Source organism: Protomyctophum parallelum, assembly GCF_964188405.1.
Source record: "Protomyctophum parallelum genome assembly, chromosome: 12".
Lineage (NCBI taxonomy): Eukaryota > Metazoa > Chordata > Actinopteri > Myctophiformes > Myctophidae > Protomyctophum > Protomyctophum parallelum.
In genome coordinates this window covers 18,890,874-18,908,158 of record NC_139712.1, presented here as the reverse complement: position 1 = coordinate 18,908,158, position 17,285 = coordinate 18,890,874, and the positions used below count along the sequence as shown (strand labels likewise).

Below are 17,285 nucleotides of genomic sequence, written 5' to 3'. Positions count from 1 at the left end.
ATCAGCTATTTACACTAACTTCTTAATTATCATAATTTTCATTTATGAAATTTCTTAAGATTTGTTTGTTGGTTTGTTCAATCTCAATCTGTTGAAATATATAAAAAAAGAAAAATATGTAAAAAAATAAAATGGGAGACTTACGTATAAAAATTGGTCCAGAGACCCACAAATGGGTCCCGACCCAGGGGTTTGGTAAACAGTGCCCGCGTAGGTAACTCAGTCGATCAACCACCGTGATAGCAGGAACGTAAAAGAAAACCATTTGTCGTAAGAAACCCCCCCCCCCTCCCTCCTCAGTAGAAGGCGGGGTTCGTGTGCTCGATGACGCAGCGCCGGCAGTGGCGCCGCACGAAGCGCAGCGCCTCGGGCGACACCTCGCAGTCCTGCACGTTGAGCAGCTGCAGCTCGCAGCAGTTGGCGGCCAGCGCGCGGAGCCCGCGGCCCGACACGCTCTCGCACGCCCTCAGGCTGAGCCGCCGGAGGCCCTGGCAGTACAGCGCCAGCTGCTCCAGGCCGGAGTCCGACACCAGCGGGCACTTGCCCACGTCCAGCGAGCGCAGCCGCGGGCAGCTCCGTGCCAGGTGGCCCAGGCCGTGGTCCGTCAGGCCCTCGCAGCCGCGCGCGTTCAGGTAGCGCAGCCGCGGGCAGTAGCGCGCCACGTAGCGCACGCCCACGTCGGTGATGCGCGCGCAGTGCGCCACGCTCAGGTAGCGCAGGCAGCCCTCCAGGCGCGCCACCTCGCGCAGGCCGAAGTCGCCCACCAGGCGGCAGTCGCTGAGGCTGAGCTCGCGCACGGCGGGGCAGTGGTGCGCCAGGTGGCGCAGCGCCTCGTCCGTGAGCCGCGGGCAGCGGCGCAGGTAGAGGTGGGTGAGGCGCGGGCAGTGCGAGGCGATGGTGCGCAGGCCCTCGTCCTCCAGCGAGAAGCAGTCGCTCATGTCCAGGTAGTGGATGGAGATCTGCTGGCCGTGCAGAGGAGACAGCTGGAGGGACGCCTCCTGGGTCAGGCTGATGCACGTCACCTTGGAGCAGCCTGGGCGGGAGAGCGGAGGAGAGCAGCTTATTGGTTGAGTTCTTTCAAAGAAAATCACACTTGTGTGAAGTGACGGGTGCTACTACTGTATTTTGTTTTCAGCCACATGACATCTTACGTCATCATGTAGTGCCCTAAACAAACATTAAAGTCCATAGACTTGACTGGCCAACGATTTACGTCATAAGTGCTCTAAACAAACATTCAAAATCCCATAGACTTGGCTGCCATATTCACAACAAAAGCCATGCCGTGCCCCTCAAAAGCCTATAGGCCTATTTCAGGGACCTCCCAGAAGAGTAGAATTATTGTGATGTTGTATTAACACATTTTCCTGGGGACCCCCTGGGACCTCCCCAAGGACCCCCGGGGGGTCCCCAGACCAGACTTTTAGAACCACTGCCCTATTCTATATTTTGTTGTGCTAGGGAATACAGTATAGCCGATCTGCAAGCTCATAATTCCTCACACCGTGACGGGTTGTCATTATTTTTTCAAGCTTCTTTGAAGATTTGGGGAAATGTAATGTTTGCCAATAATGACATTTCTCAAAATAGAGATGTCAGTTTTTCCCATGCAGGCTCCACGTTTATATGTGAGAGCTGGTGAAAATGTCTGGGAACTCAGATTAGTTTGGAAGTGGTTTAAGTTAGCTCAGTTTATTTGTACAATAAATCAACCCAGAAACAAAGGCTTATGACATTCTGTTACGCATGACCAAAATGTGACGCCATCCATTAAACTAGAGGATGTGTAATACTGGTTTCTTTCTAAATTGGCCTGAACAAACATCTATCAGGAGACCACAAGGACAAAGTCGCTCATAATAAGCAGACAACAGTGGCAACAGTGCTCAGCGTTGAATGCTGAGTCAGAAAGGGCCTCCTGGGGGCGCCAGAGGGTAAAAACCTGCACTTCTTGGCCACATGCCTGCCTTGTGCTGAAGTGAACTGGATGGAGGCTGTGAGCAAACAGCTGGTAGAAAACCAAGAGCGGCTCAGTTTTCAGGGGAAGACAAAAAAAAATACTAAAATCCTTGGCAGTGGATATCCTTCCTTCTCTCCAGTTAAAGAAATAGACTTTATTTCATTATTTTGTGCCTTTAAAGTAAAAAAAAAAGCCACAAAGTGTTTGAGGCTATTTTTACAACAAAAGGCTCACTTCCTCTCGCTAATGGTTGGAGGGCTTTGCTCGGCCAACCAGAGTTCAGTCCAAAAAGACAGTCATTCTTTTTTCTTTTGTGCGTGCGTGTGTGCGTGTGTGCGTGTGTGCGTGCGAGACGTGTGTGCGTGCGTGCGTGCGTGCGTCACTTCCTTAATGAAAGCACCAGACTGGTCTTCTTACTAAGTTGTGTCGAGTCAAAGTCTTGCTTTCAGCTAAAGAAAGCCTTTCTTCTCCCACATGGGAGCGTAAAGCTGGCAGAGCGTCCCCCCCCTCCCCCCCCCCCCCCCCCCCCCCCCCTTAGCTCCTCTAATGTTTCTACCAGCTTCAAGAGAAAACGGAGGAGAATTCGAAGGATCTCGAGGAGGAAGAAGAAGAACTCTTGAGGTTAAGATTGCAGATGGAAGTATACTGATGCGCAGGGCAGGTTTTTTCATAACCTGCCCCGGCCGCCGCAAAAACTGAAAGTAGCCTACCGACCGACAGGCTTTTCAACACCCACAACAACTCCAGTCCATTCAATTGCTTTGAATGCTATGTTTCTATGTCAGTGGTTCTTCGATTTTTCAAAAATAGCAGACCTACAAGCTCGCTATGAGCTTGTAGATCTGCTATTTTTCAATAGCTAAAGCATGACATAATGCGAACACCAAAAGGGGTTCCCGCTCAAAATGAGTTAAAGTAGTCTACCGACCGATAGGCTTTTCAAACACACACAACTCCAGTCCATTCAATTGCTTTCGAGAGAGAGAAGGGAGAGGGGGGTGGAGGGGGGCATTTTCCCCAACAATGTACATCTGTGCAGCATTTCGTTCATAATGTTCCGATTGTTGTTAGGCCTATACTCACGCTATATGGGCCCTTACGGAAGCATCGCAGGTCAGAAATCCAAGTTCATGTTCAATGCCATCTGTTTCCAAGTCATATTGTAGTATAGGCTACAGTCAACAGTAGCCTTCTAATAAGACTGCTTCTTAATGAAACTAGAGCGGTGCCAGTTGGGCACTGGCCTAATTGGAACGATGCAAGTTGGAAATCAATGCCCCACCCAGTTATTGTGTCCCTTTTATGCCCATATATGGAGTTCTTTGTCAGGCATGCCCAAATATGGAGTCTACGCAGATGTCGGAACCAATTTGTGTTGTCAGAACAAACATTGTGATGTCAGCTACTCAGCTCCATATTTGGAGATATAGGTGAGAACAGGTCCAGAATCCGGACAAGGGCTTTTGTGCTGGTTCTGGAGAACCGGCTATCCGGCGGACTCGACAACAGGCACTGCACTCCCTGTGGGGGTGTGGAACACGTGTGTCGAATTTGAAGTCGTTGGGCTGAACGATTTTCGAGTTACGTGGATTACAGATGTACGTACACACGTACACAGACACACACAGAGGCTTGGTGCATTTAGATATTATGATCAATGATCATGCCCTGCACTTGTCGTTCTGCTGTGATTTTTGATCCAGCGCATTCTTTGGTCTTTAAAACACTTAAATTACCAAATAAATATAGGCTACATTTCATATGACTTCTCCAACTCGCTGAAGACTAAAGCCACTTTTCTCGGTCAGTGACAGCTGGGTGCAGGCCATATTAATTTAGGGTAGCCTACTCCTGTCTGATGACACCTCCCTTTGTTTAGCCTACAAATCATCGTGGAGATTGCATCGCGATCAGCCATATTTATTTTTCAGCGTCACATAAGCAATCCATCATCCACTCTTATCAACCATTTGTCACGTTCTGGTGAGGTGAGGGCCCAAAAGCAGGACAGCCAGGCAGGTGGTGGTGATCAAACCCATGGTTGGGTGTTTTAATAAAGGTGAACAGAGACAGATAACTCAAACTAACATGATGAACTGACACCAAACAATGACTGACTGGTGAACAAGACTAATATACACATGAGGGCTGATTACACATGAGAAACACCTGGGGAAGACAACATAGAACCAAAGCAACTAGAACAAGAACATAGAAATACAACATCTATATGAGCAGAACATAGAATCAAAACAAGTAGAACATAACAGAAATGCGACATATAGATGGGCAAAGTCTGTGACCGTGACACAGCACAGTCAGCTGGTGTCATTATCTTTATTGTCAGAACTATAGGCTACTGACAGCCGATGGAGGACACCTCAAAGGCTAAATCAGTGGTTCCCAAAGGGAGTTCCAGGGAGTACCCAGCTAAATGTTACATTACAGAGTTACATTAACATTGATTTTACAATATAAATTGGGGGTCCCAGAATTAGAAATGCCATTAAATGGGGGTCTATAGACTAATATGCATGTCAAACTGGGGGTCCTTGAAATTAAACGGGTTGAGAATCACTGCTGGAGCAGATCTTATGGAGGGGTCCCTGGCATATATTTTTCAACTGGGGGTCCACGGGCTCATCAGTGTCAATTTGGGGGTCCCTGACATGAAAAGGTTTGGGAACCGCTGGGCTAAATGTCACATACAGAGAGAGAGAGAGAGAGAGAGAGAGAGAGAGAGAGAGAGAGAGAGAGAGAGAGAGAGAGTAAGAGAGAATTCAGAATCACGGGTGCCCCACTGTGAGAAACCAGCGCTCCCAGCGACCTAACAGCCAAACACTCACCCGACAGGTTGAGGTGCTCCAGGCTCGGGCAGCGCGACACCACCTCGAACACGGCCTCGTTGGAGACGTTGTAGCAGCCGGCCACCTCCAGGCGCCGCAGCTCCGGGCAGCACTGGGCCACCACGTGCAGGCCGCGGTCCGTCAGCCGCTTGCAGCCGCTGGCGACCACCGTCTCCAGGGTGAGGCACACGTTGGGCGTGTCCTGGCACAGCCGGTGCGTGAGCACGCGGATGGCGCGGTCGGCGTGGAGGAGCTCGCCCGTCAGCCGCACGGTGCTCCACAGCCGCGGGTCCCACGCCAGGTTGTACCAGCGCCGGCACACCCGGGCGCAGCGGCACAGCTGGTTGGTCGGGAGGTGGGAGAAGACCTGCAGGCGGGGGGGGGGGAGACGTAGGGACGTAGAAAAGATATACGCATCGGTGAGCCGGGTGAGGCAACCACATTTTCCCTGCGCGTTCATGTGAAGTCTGCGAGGGCTTGAGGGATGTCCCATTTGAAATTGGTAAGTCGGTGAGGGCTCAGCCCCGCCCCTTTATGTGCCCTTTGCCAAAGTCGGCATCGATGCTGATTTTGGCAAAGAAATTACCCACAGTTCATAGCGTTACCAGGGGAATGAGGGGGATCCTCCGAACGTCAATCATTTAAGTATGCAAATGAGTTTGTATTATTGTATGTATTGTGGTTAGAATGTCAACAAACACAATAGTGCTTTCTCACTGTTCTCAAAAGGAGACGGAATGGAAGGATAGGCTATATATTTAATAACAATAATAATAATAAGGGAAACATGATGAGAAATGACTAATGATCAAAGTAAAATAATATGGAAATGCAATTTATAATGAATTATTATTATATTATTATTATATATGAATATTACAACCCCTATCACACAGGAAAGTGTATCGAAAGTGTAAACGATCAGCTTAAATACTAAAATAGACGTGATAGACATGTATAAATAGGCCAAGCATGTAGGCACCGGCTGTGAATAAGGAGTTTTTATAAAGTGATGCAAAGTGTCATGAATGGCGGACTCATCTTCAAAGTGCTGTCCCATTTCTTTCACAACAATTTGGAGCCCTTGCAGCCTCTCACCCTCAAGCACTCACAGCTGACGTCACTAAAGTCAATGAGGGCTCAGGGCTTGAGGGAGGCAATTGGGATTGGGCCTTTGAGTCATCATAGCTTAGTTTTTATTTCATTCATTTTTTAGTTTTAGGAGTGCAGTACTTAGTTTAGACAGTTTTTGGTTTAGACTAGTCACTGGTTAGACCCGTCATTAGTCCTACAACTACAACCTATCTCAAACCCTCATCCTAAACCTAACCTTAACCCCTGTCTAACCAATGACTAGTCTAAACTAAGTATGCACCCCAGTTTTAGCCATTGAAAAAAGGCAGTCGACTGACATTTCTCAGTTTTTAGTCGACGATAGTCAACGCTGTATACCTGCAGGAGGGCGTGGTCGGGGAGCAGGTCCGCGGGGGAGTGCTGGTGGTGGCTCTTGGACGGGTGTCGGGTGGAGCGGTTGGAGGTGGTGGTGGTGGTGGTGGTGGTGGGGGGGGGCTGGGCGTGCACCACCACGGCCACCGTGTCGCCACCGGGGGGCGCCGACGACGAGGAGGACGAGTGGGTCTCGTGTCCGTTGCTGGACAGGGACAGCGGCGAGGACACGGAGGACGACTTGGACGGGAGGATGAGGCCCCCGGGGCTGGGGGTGCTCAGGGTCCGCGGGCCGGAGTCCACACCTGTTGGGGTTCGTTTGGTGGGGGGTGGGGTGGTGGGGGGAGAAAGAGAGAGTGACAGAAACAGATCAGATTCTAAAAATGTCTTCTACATCCTGACAGTTTTCTGAAAAGGCTATGTTTCTGTGTCAGTCGTTCTTCGATTTCTCAAAAATAGCAGACCTGTAGATCTGCTATTTTTCAATAGCTAAAGCATAACATAATGCTAACACCAAAAGGGGTTCCCGCCCAAAATGGGTTAATTCATACAATGGGACAGAATAGAGCAGTGAGGCCTGGGCCGTGGCTCAGCGGTCCAGGCACCTCGGCCGGTAGTCCGAGTCTGGCAGCGTGCCGCGGGTTCGACTCCCGATCCCGACGGCCTTCACTGCATGTCACTCCCCCCCCCATCTCTCTCTCCCCCATTTCCTGTCAGCCTACTGACTTCTGTCCCTCTATAAAGAAATAAAAATAAAATAAAATAATAGAGCAGTGGTTTTCAACCCTTTTCATATCAAGGCCCATTATTTATTCGGTACTTGAGCCACGTATACGGTCCGGACCACCATTTGATGAGATTTAGCCTCTCAGACACAAAACGTACGAATATTTTGTCGTCATTTTTGGACAAGATTTTGTCCACAATTCCACGCTTATCAGTAGCCTATATCTGCAAATTGTTTGTTTCAGAAAAAACCATCGTAGACCATACGAGGACCATTTGAGCTACTTTCTGCCAATAAATTCTGCAGTCTGGAAGCGCCCATTTTCCAAAACGCGACATCCTGCTGCCTCCTCCTGCATTATGTGACAATTAGGACCGTTGAGTGATTTCACTGATTTCCAATAAAGCTCAATGTTTTGTCTAGATGAGGGGGGGGGGGGGGGTATCTAACTGTATAAGAATACAGTTAGAATAGCAATGTTATGAGTCATTGTTAAGGCCCTTGCACACAGATGACATTTTTTTATTTGTAACTAAGAAACAAAATAAACAGATATAGTATACTTTGGAAAATGGTTCACGTCACGTCTACCATGAGTCATATAGTCCATGAGCAGAATAATAATAAGATGCCCCATCATGACAGTTTTCTGAAAAAACCCATATTTCTATCTCAGTCGTTCTCAAACTATTTCATGTCAAGGACCCCTAGAATTATATGTAACTGGCCGTCGACCCCCATCTTGAAATATGTATGACCCCCCCCCCCCCCCCCCCAAAAAGCAAAGATTTGAGTTAAAAACATTCGCTCTGAATGATTTGCACTACATTTTTACGATTTCTCAAAAATAGAGCTTGTAGATCTGCTATTTTTCAATAGCTAAAGCATAACATGCTTAAAACACCAAAAGGGTTTTAACAACCCCACTCACACACACACTATTCACTATTCAGATCTGCAATTTTCAGCATGCGACCAAGTGTAAGATCAGGCATCAAGGCCCACCAAAATAAATTTTTGTCGACAAAGTGATATTTAGTCAATTAAAACTAAAACATTTCAGATGACAAAAAATATGACTAAAACTAAATAGAATTTTATTCAAAAAGACAATGACTTAAACTAAATCAGAATCTGCCATCAAAATCAACACTGTGTGGTGCGCATTGCGATCGTGAGTGTATCTGGCACATGCTTGGAGATCCAGCCTCTTCTTCCTCCTCCTCCTCATCAGAGGAGGTGGCTGGGTTCAAAGCTGGGAGGAGGTTGGAGGCCTCCTCTTCCTCCTCCTCCTCATCAGAGGAGGTGGCTGGGTTAAAAGCTGGGAGGAGGAGATCCGGCCTCCTCTTCCTCCTCCTCCTCTTCAGAGGAGGTGGCTGGGTTCAAAGCTGGGAGGAGGAGATCCGGCCTCCTCTTCCTCCTCCTCCTCATCAGAGGAGGTGGCTGGGTTCAAAGCTGGGAGGAGGAGGTTGGAGGCCTCCTCTTCCTCCTCCTCCTCCTCCTCATCAGAGGAGGTGGCTGGGTTCAAAGCTGGGAGGAGGAGGTTGGAGGCCTCCTCTTCCTCCTCCTCCTCCTCATCAGAGGAGGTGGCTGGGTTCAAAGCTGGGAGGAGGAGGTTGGAGGCCTCCTCTTCCTCCTCCTCCTCCTCATCAGAGGAGGTGGCTGGGTTCAAAGCTGGGAGGAGGAGGTTGGAGGCGTGCGAGCTGACAGACAGACAGCGGAGGGTTTTCCCTCGTTGTAAACAATGAGGCCTTCTTGACAGATGTTCTGCACTGATTGCCGCCACGTCTGGGAGATGCAGCCGTGAGAAGCGTCGTTGGCTGCACGGATCCCATCATCTTCATCACCCCTTAATCCGCTGTTGCGTGAGACGGAGGAGATCCCTTCCCGGGTCGGCTCCGGGGGCCTCAACGCGTCTGCGTTGGATCAGATTGCTCCGTGGGTTTCTGGGGACAGTGAGTGGTCGCTCCGGTGATGCTATCACAACGTCTCCCCCGGCCGTCAGTCCCTCGGTCCAGACTCATAGTTCACAGGATAGATAGTCATCATCATCCACCAACACTAAGCCTTTGAAAGTATAGTTGCTAATAGTATGAAGTCACCTTGAGGCACTCTGGGACTGCCTTATCAATGAAGAACTAGGTGTTAGTAAATGGGAATCTTATGGTTGAGACCCGCAAACATGATCCATTCCACCCGCTTCCAATGTTACCAACCTATTGTATAATAATCACCAGTAAGTTCTTTTATATTTTTTATAGAGGGACAGACAGTAGGCTGACAGGAAATGGGGGAGAGAGATGGGAGGGAGTGACATGCAGTGAAGGCCGTCAGGATCGGGAGTCGAACCCGCGGCACACTGCCAGACTCGGGCTACGGGCCAAGGTGCCTGGACCGCTGAGCCACGGCCCAGGCCGGAGGCCGGACCGCTGAGCCACGGAGACTGATATGAGGTTAAGGGAATTAGCCCAGAATTAACCCAGTTAAGACTGAGGTAAGGGTTAGATCAATCTGAGCATACCATCGGCAAATATTCGTGAAAACAGCGACCCCTGTTGTTCACAGTCTGTCTTGAGAGACTAGGGCTAGATGTAACCTGACGCTGCCAGATGGGGGCGGTATTGGGTAACCATGTTCCCCAACACAGCACTCATCTGGGATCTCTCAGGGAGTTGAGCTGACACCAATCCGTTCCGTACCGAACCAATCAGCGTGAGCTAAGGGCGGGATATGTGCGAAACCGGATGTGAAGCTATATAGACAAGTCAATATGATTGGTTGTGTTTGCACGCCCACACGGTGATAGACAGACGGTCCCATCCAATCATCTACCAAGTATCTTGAAAAAAACAGCCCCGTCATCGAATTTGCTTCCCAGATCCCAATAAGCTGTGAAACAAATTTGTGTAGCAAGTTTCTTGGATCTGGCAGCGTCAGGTTAGGCTAGATGTAGCACATCCAACAAACCCTGTGGGAGGTCAGAGGTCAAGTCTAGTTAGCAGGCATAGACTTAAAACAAGGAGAGCAGACCTTCCAAGGAAGGGACTGACTGCACACTCCACTCCAGGGAATAGAGACGGACAACTTACTGCATCATCAACTTATTTATTAGCACGACGCGTTTCACTGTGAGCTTCGTCGGGTGCTACAGTCCATGATACTATTACACCAGATGTTGTTGTTGTTGAGGAGGACAGAAGGTGCTTAAGTATAGCGTCTTAAGGATGCATACAGCTTGGCTACAAATGTAAACTACTTGTGTTCATACTTGGAAGCCTCGGTAATGTCCATAAATCAGTCGTGAGGGGCCTGCAGATTGCAGGAATGCCCAAGTCGAGAGCTATAAGACTTTGGCGAAATTCTGTTCCGTTTCTGTGATATATGGAGGAGGCGATGCTTCCTGTACCCGTGATGTGTATCCTGATCGAAGCACTTGTTGAGTTTTCCAAGTTTCTGCATATATGTCTACTATTGTTTGTGTTCACATTTACTTCATATTTAATTCATATTTCTTGTTAAATATGAATGCATGCAAAGATGTGTGTGTGTGCGTGCGCACAGCAGAAGAAAAAAAAACGGGGAATGTACTAATCAGTATCTTCTTTGACAAAGTTTTAGGATGACCTCAATAAGTGTTAATTGTTTGAATAGGTATAACATGTATAGTTAATGTAGATTCTACCATAACTGTACATTGTAGCTGGAGAGATTAGACACAGACAGACGGACCCGGCAGGGACTTCCTCAGAACCAATAAAACAGCCTCAGCGGTCCAGATTTGGCAGGTGCTGCTCTCAGGCTGACTGTGGGCCGGTTCTGTATGACATGTCCGCGTGACAAATGGACCGTGTCTGTCATGAAGATTTGTGCTCCACTAGCCCATTTTGGGCGGGAGAACCCCTTTTGGTGCATTATGCTATGCTTTAGCTATTGAAAAATAGCAGATCTACAAGCTCATAGCGCGCCACGGAGTGGCGTGCTACAAGCTTGTAGGTCTGCTATTTTTGAAAAATCGAAGAACGACTGACATAGAAATATAGCTTTTTCAGAAAACTGTCAGGATGTAGAAGACATTTTTAGAATCTGATCTCAGGTCAGAATGGGCTAGGACAGACGGCCAGGCAGGCAGTGACGCGCCGCCTACACAGACTGACCTCCTGCCAGATGTGTATTCCAGAGCTGCGGGTCAGTCTATACTTCCTATAGGCTGAATGATGGCCAGGCCGGTTGCCATGTCTGGTTATTATAAGTGACTTTGGGCTTGTTTTTCCTGCAAAGTTGTTTGTATTTTTTTGTATTTTTTTTATGGCGGCTTGCTTGTTTCATAATGTTATTTAAACCAATGTTTCTCAAAGATTTTCACGTCAAGGACGCCCAAAATTAATAATATTGTATTAATAAATCTTTCAATAAATATTCAAAAGATCATTGTTACTACCAGTATTTCTTTTTTTATTAGGATATGTAATTATGTTATGTTATTTTCAACTATAGCCAATGAACATGGCTAGTTTACATGGCAAAGGGCTCGCTTCTTTTGGGCTTCTTTTCGTGCTGGTTTCTCTCGCACAACCTGGCAACACTGGTGATGACATCCACAGAGCCATCCCATCTCCCAGGGGGAAGGTCCTCAGAATATCATTCTGTCCACAGCTTAGCTACACACTCTCACTGGAGACCTCAACACACACACACACACACACTTGTATTACTCTACTTGTGAGGACATAAACAAATAGCCGATCTACAATGGCGCGCGCGCTCACACACACACACACACACACACACACACACACACACACACACACACACACACACACACACACACACACACACACACACACACACACACACACACACACACACACACACACACACACACACACACACACACACACACACACACACACACACACACACACACACACACACACACACACACACACACACACACACACACACACACACAAAAGATCATGCAGTGGTGCACATACTAGCCCATTAAGACATAATTCAATTAGTGGTACACTGTACACATCTTATTCAAATTATTCAAATGTAGATGTTGTGACTTTGTGACGTTCATTCATGGGGGTTTATGATTTACCGTGGTCTGGATTTGACATATAGCCATGTCACTTGTCTCACGGGTGGCCTGTCCATGGTTGGATTCCACATGAAATATGTGGCATGCTTTGAATGCTATGCTATACGCCAGTGGTTTTCAACCATGTTCATATCAAGGCCCATTATTTATTCGGTATTTGAGCCACGGAACACCATTTAATGTGATTTAGCCTCTCAGACCCCAAACTTTGAATATGTTGTTGTCGTTGAATGGGATTTTGTCCACAATTCCAGAGATAACAGGGCAAACGTTGATCAAAATTACAATTCTTCTACATACTCTAATTGTGCAGACTTCTTGTGAATTAAGTAATGCAGATGTTTAACAACATCAACTCTTGAGAGTGTAAAATTATCCCTAAACCTATTTGCCATTTTTTACTATTTTAAAACATTTAAAAATAGTTCAACTATAGCCAATCTACATCGACACGTTGTTAGCTTGTAGATCGGCTATTTGTACTATTTTGAAATGTTTTAAAATAGTAAAAAATAGCAAATAAGTTTAGGGATAAGGGTAAGATCTAGGGCTCTATCTTCCTTGTGGTGCATGTGTACCTTTATTTTGTAGTATCTAGTGTCTTTTGGTTTCCTCTGTTGCTATTGTTACCTGTGTTGTCTCACCTCCCTGTGATTACTAGTTTTCTCCACCTGTGTCCCGTTAGTCTCCCAGCCAATCCCTATGTTGATTGTCAGTCACCTGTGTATGGTTATCCCTGTCTACTTAGCGACACAGTTTTCCACGCCATGAATGGAGGGACTTTCCCATGAAGGTTTTAGACCGGGATGGAGGGGCGCCGTCTCAAGTGAACTTGAGCGAAGAGAGACACCACCGAGTCTGTTTATTCAGGAACTTGATAAATCTGTCTGAGCTACCTTTAGTATTATTTGTTGGCTTTATCCAACATCATAGAGCACTACACACTGCAACGAACATGGCCATAATGCAATTCCACCTGCCTCACTAAATAACATAGATGATGAATATAATAAATCTATAAAACATCAACAACATATATGGTATCCAAATACAGAAAAAGGACACGTTACTATGGGCTTAGCCTCGGAAACCCAGACGTTTTTATTTCCAGGGAGGAAAATTCGAGTAGCACAAACGTTGATCACTCTCTGCTGATTTCTGATCGACTGCACCTTTGTTAAATTGACGCACACACGCACACCCGTACACACACACACACACACCTCTCTCTCTCTGTCGCTCTAATTAATCTCATGTCGCGCAGCTGTGTCTAAATTCTCCCGGCGGATCCTGCCGGGAGCTGCCGATGCCATAGAAAGCAGAGGTGGACCCCAGGCTATAGGGGGTCCATGGTGGAGCTGCCTATGCCATAGAAAGCAGAGGTGGACCCCAGGCTATAGGGGGTCCATGGTGGAGCTGCCTATGCCATAGAAAGCAGAGGTGGACCCCAGGCTATAGGGGGTCCATGGTGGAGCTGCCTATGCCATAGAAAGCAGAGGTGGACCCCAGGCTAGGGGGGGTCCATGGTGGAGCTGCCTATGCCATAGAAAGCAGAGGTGGACCCCAGGCTAGGGGTCCGTGGTGGAGCTGCCTATGCCATAGAAAGCAGAGGTGGACCCCAGGCTATAGGGGGTCCATGGTGGAGCTGCCTATGCCATAGAAAGCAGAGGTGGACCCCAGGCTATAGGGGGTCCGTGGTGGAGCTGCCTATGCCATAGAAAGCATAGGTGGACCCCAGGCTATAGGGGGTCCGTGGTGGAGCTGCCTATGCCATAGAAAGCAGAGGTGGACCCCAGGTTACTATGGACTTGCTTTACCCGATGACGTCCACGAGAAACAAGTTCACATTTTCCTCCTCACACACTGACACACTGCCTGAGCCATTAGGTTTGATGGATGAACGAGGCAGCAGCAGTTTAATAATCCGAAGCCGAGCTAATGCAAAGGGTTTCACATGGAGGAGAGGGAGATGGACTCCATCTGTCTGGACAAGAAGGAGCAACACACCAATTGTGTAATTACACGTGTCACTGATCATAGGAGCTCCAAGCCGGGAGAATCACAGTGCTAATCAGGGTAACCCCCTCCCCATCCCCGCCCCACTCTTCCCTTCACTCTGAGCCCTGCTTTCACACAGCTGGTGGGAAAAGTTAAATGAAGACAGCTTCCCACTTGATTGTTTTCCGCTGCCTTTTTGCAGCCACGGAGCACCTGGGACGTCTTTGAGGAAGAACCACCACTTTGAAGAGATGGATAATACGTCGGAGGGACGAAAAAGACAGAGAACTTAAGCTTTCCCAGAGGCTTTCCCAGCTATAGCTATGGGCTGGCCCAAGCTGCCGGCTTGATTGGCCCATCTGTGTTTTCTAAAAAACAACCAGCAAAAAACCACTGATGGAGTGCAACGGTTTAGCAGGATCACAATGGGGACCGGCGCCGTGCGGAGCAGCATGTTGTCATCCAACTCCTTTCACAAAACAACACCCACTACTGTTTTGCGAAAGAACAACTGACCTCAGCAGTCCTGATCATTTCGCAACGCCTGATTGAAAACAGAGTTTTACAAGATGTCTCGCCTCAGACTCAAGTTCAGTTCAGTCATCTCAATCTAAGCGCAAGAACTTATGAAAGTTGGAACTTCTTTTTGTGGTTCCATATATAATGTATTGTTTCTGCTAGAGTGTTCAGAGAGACATTCAATCGGGGGAAGACAGACAATGCCTTGTGTGTGCATGTCTCTTTTAGAACTATGCCAGACGCCATACTATTTTTTTGCCAGTGCAAATTATTATTCTATGACAGCTGGCCTTTAGCCTGTCAAATACAGGAGCCAACTCTCAAGACATAAAGATGTTGCAGACAGACATATCTAAGTGCCAGACATAACACAACGATGCAGCCAAAACAAATGGATCTGAAAAAGACACAATCAAAGCCATTCAGGTAGAAACAGTATATTGTCTTGTCTGCGACGATGTGGTGGTTATAACCCATTTTGGACGGGGAACCCCTTTTGGTGTTAGCATCATGCTATGCTTTAGCTATTGAAAAATAGCAGATCTACAAGCTCATCGGTGGCGCGCTACGAGCTTGTAGGTCTGCTATTTTTGAAAAATCGAAGAACGACTGACATAGAAACATTGCTTCTTCAGAAAACTGTTAGGATTTAGAAGACATTTATAGAATCGTTCCCAGGTCAAAATGGGTTAAGATCCACAGGTCTGGAACCACAGTATTATATGGTCCAAACGGACTGCTCTACTGGGACCCGATCCAGGCACACGTCAGAACTTTCTTCAGTGTGGTTTCTCATGCAGAGATCTGTCAGCAAAACCTCCAGCACCAGGATCTTTGCACACGGCCCCATAGACTTCTGTTCAAAGTAGGATTTTCAATTCAACGCCTTATAACTGTGGAAATACGAGCGCTTGTCCATCCATGGTCAATTCACCATCCATCTAATCATTTGTGATTTTGACTCGCATCGCTCCCGACATGTAAACGTCTCTGGCGAAAGGTAAACCAGCGTGAGCTAACGCTATAGCTAGCCGATGGTAACAATGGTGGTCTGGAGGCTGGTCAACAGGATGTGAACATGAGGAAAAAAATCACTGGATCGGCTGGCAAGGGTTAGCTACACTTTGCTGCCACCTAGTGTGGCAAAGAAAGAGTTAACCCATTTAGACCTGAGGACGATTCTACAAATGCCCTAAAATTCCTGTCAGTTTTCTGAAAAACCCTATGTTTATGAGTCCTTCTCAAACATTTTCATGTCACGGACACCCAAAAATATCTGTAATTGGCCGCCGGCCCCCATCTGAAAATATGTTGTTCTAGGGACCCCCCCCCCCAGAAACAAAGATTTGAGTTTAAAACGATCGCTCTGAAAGAATATATATTCAAAGATTTGCGCCATATTTTCACAATTTTTCAAATAGCAGACCTACAAGCTCGTAGCGCGCCACTCGGTGGCGCGCTATGAGCTTGTAGGTCTGCTATTTTTGAAAAATCGAAGAACGACTGACATAGAAACATAGCTTTTTTTTTAGAATAGAAGACATTTTTAGAATCTGATCTCACGTCAAAATGTGTTAAATATAACATTAAACTCACTTTGCCACTCGATTTGCCATGCACTCGTTTTATGCATGTGCATACGCTCAATTGCTTTATTACAGAAATTCTTATACAATACTATATCAATATCAAATAAACAAAAAAACTTTTTAATAACGTTTTTGTTGAAAGTATTTGATGGTGTTTCCTATGGAGACACAGATCCCTGGCTGCACAGCTCAACTTGTTTCCCTCTGTGTCATTTGCATGTGTATCCTGATTCCTTGCCACAACAAATATATCATGCAGCTGATTAAACTCATCTGAGAGGTAGTATTATTATGGTACGCTGAGTACAGATGGTGGAAGATTCATTTTGGTTTTGGAGGGGGGGGGGGGGGGGGTGATCGGAGGAGGGGGGGAGTCTAACATCTGGTCTTTACCTTGGACGAAGAACAACGGGCAGTGGTGGAGAAAGAAAAAGAAACTCATGCATTCTGAAATGCGCTCGCAGCCACAGCAAAGCATACTTGGCTGAAATCATTCGCCACTAATGCCCAAGAACTATGACGATTTCCCGCAGTCCCCCAGCAGGATCCCATTAACATATAAGCCCCGACTCCAACTTCTGGGACACATGTGAAGCATCCTTTGATACCCAGAACTTTAACCCGTTTAGACCCGAGAACCATTCTACTAAATAATGCCTTCTAAATGCTGACAGTTTTCTCCAAAAAACCTCATGTTTCTAAATCAGTGGTTCTCAAACTATTTCATGTCAAGGACCCCCAAAACATCCTCCACATTATATGTAATTCGCCGCCGACCCCCATCTGAAAATATGTAGTTCCAGGGACCCCCCCCAGAAGCACAGATATGACTTGAAACGTTCGCTCAAGTTCATAGCGCGGCACTCGGTGCCACGCTATGAGCTTGTAGATCTGTTATCTTTCAACAGCTAAAGCATAACATAATGCTTTAAAACACCCAAAATGGGGTTCCCGCCCAGAATGGGCTAATGTAAATCAATCGGAATAATCACCGCAGCGACACAACGACTGCAATGATGAAGAGATGCAGCTGGTTTGCTCTGCGTGTGCATTGTAAAGCACGCACGCACGCACGGTCGCACGCACACACACA

At 47.2% G+C, this 17,285-nt stretch overlaps 1 protein-coding gene across 1 annotated transcript in view; it reads right to left on the bottom strand.

Moving 5' to 3' along the window:
- Positions 1 to 296: 296 nt before the first annotated feature.
- LOC310867906 (F-box/LRR-repeat protein 7-like) overlaps positions 297 to 17,285 on the bottom strand; it is a gene marked incomplete at its 3' end in the record, with an annotated part of 46,394 nt that continues 29,405 nt past the window's right edge. Inside the window, exons 3-5 of the mRNA XM_083778076.1 lie at positions 6,259 to 6,557; positions 4,807 to 5,173; positions 297 to 1,033 (exon numbers count right to left, since the gene is read on the bottom strand). Coding sequence (XP_083634202.1) covers positions 297 to 1,033; positions 4,807 to 5,173; positions 6,259 to 6,557 — 1,403 coding nt within the window. The remainder of the gene's footprint in view (positions 1,034 to 4,806; positions 5,174 to 6,258; positions 6,558 to 17,285) is intronic.